The sequence below is a fragment of the Eimeria mitis genome, genomic scaffold, assembly GCF_000499745.2.
Source record: "Eimeria mitis Houghton genomic scaffold, Emh_scaff1112, whole genome shotgun sequence".
Taxonomy (NCBI): Eukaryota; Apicomplexa; class Conoidasida; order Eucoccidiorida; family Eimeriidae; genus Eimeria; species Eimeria mitis.
In genome coordinates this window covers 4635-4927 of record NW_013567658.1, presented here as the reverse complement: position 1 = coordinate 4927, position 293 = coordinate 4635, and the positions used below count along the sequence as shown (strand labels likewise).

General features: G+C 43.0%; 1 protein-coding gene across 1 annotated transcript in view; it reads left to right on the top strand.

Moving 5' to 3' along the window:
- The window catches only part of EMH_0029820 (uncharacterized protein), a gene marked incomplete at both ends in the record, with an annotated part of 1344 nt that extends 1327 nt beyond the window's left edge, over nucleotides 1–17 (top strand). Inside the window, one exon of the mRNA XM_013494346.1 lies at nucleotides 3–17. Within this exon, the coding sequence (XP_013349800.1) occupies nucleotides 3–17 (15 nt within the window). The remainder of the gene's footprint in view (nucleotides 1–2) is intronic.
- Between the last annotated feature and the right edge of the window lie 276 nt (nucleotides 18–293).

The following is a 293-nucleotide window of genomic DNA, read 5'->3' as shown; positions in this document are numbered from 1 at the left end:
AAAAAAAAAAAAGATAAGAGGCTGGGGTGTATGCGCAGCTCGATGTAAACCCTAAACCCTAAACCCTAAAGCCTCAAAATTTTTCCCTTTAGATTACCTGGGTAATCCAAACGTTCGCCAGCTGAAGGTCCGTAAACTCAAACACCAACGCTCCTTGTCCCATCCGTCTGCAGGAAAACCCTAAACCCTAAACCCTAAACCCTAAACCCTAATAGTTATTTTTCCTTTATCATTCGGTAGTACTTTGTGGTGCGTATAGAGCGTATTCGAGGGTTTAGGGTTTAGAATGCCTG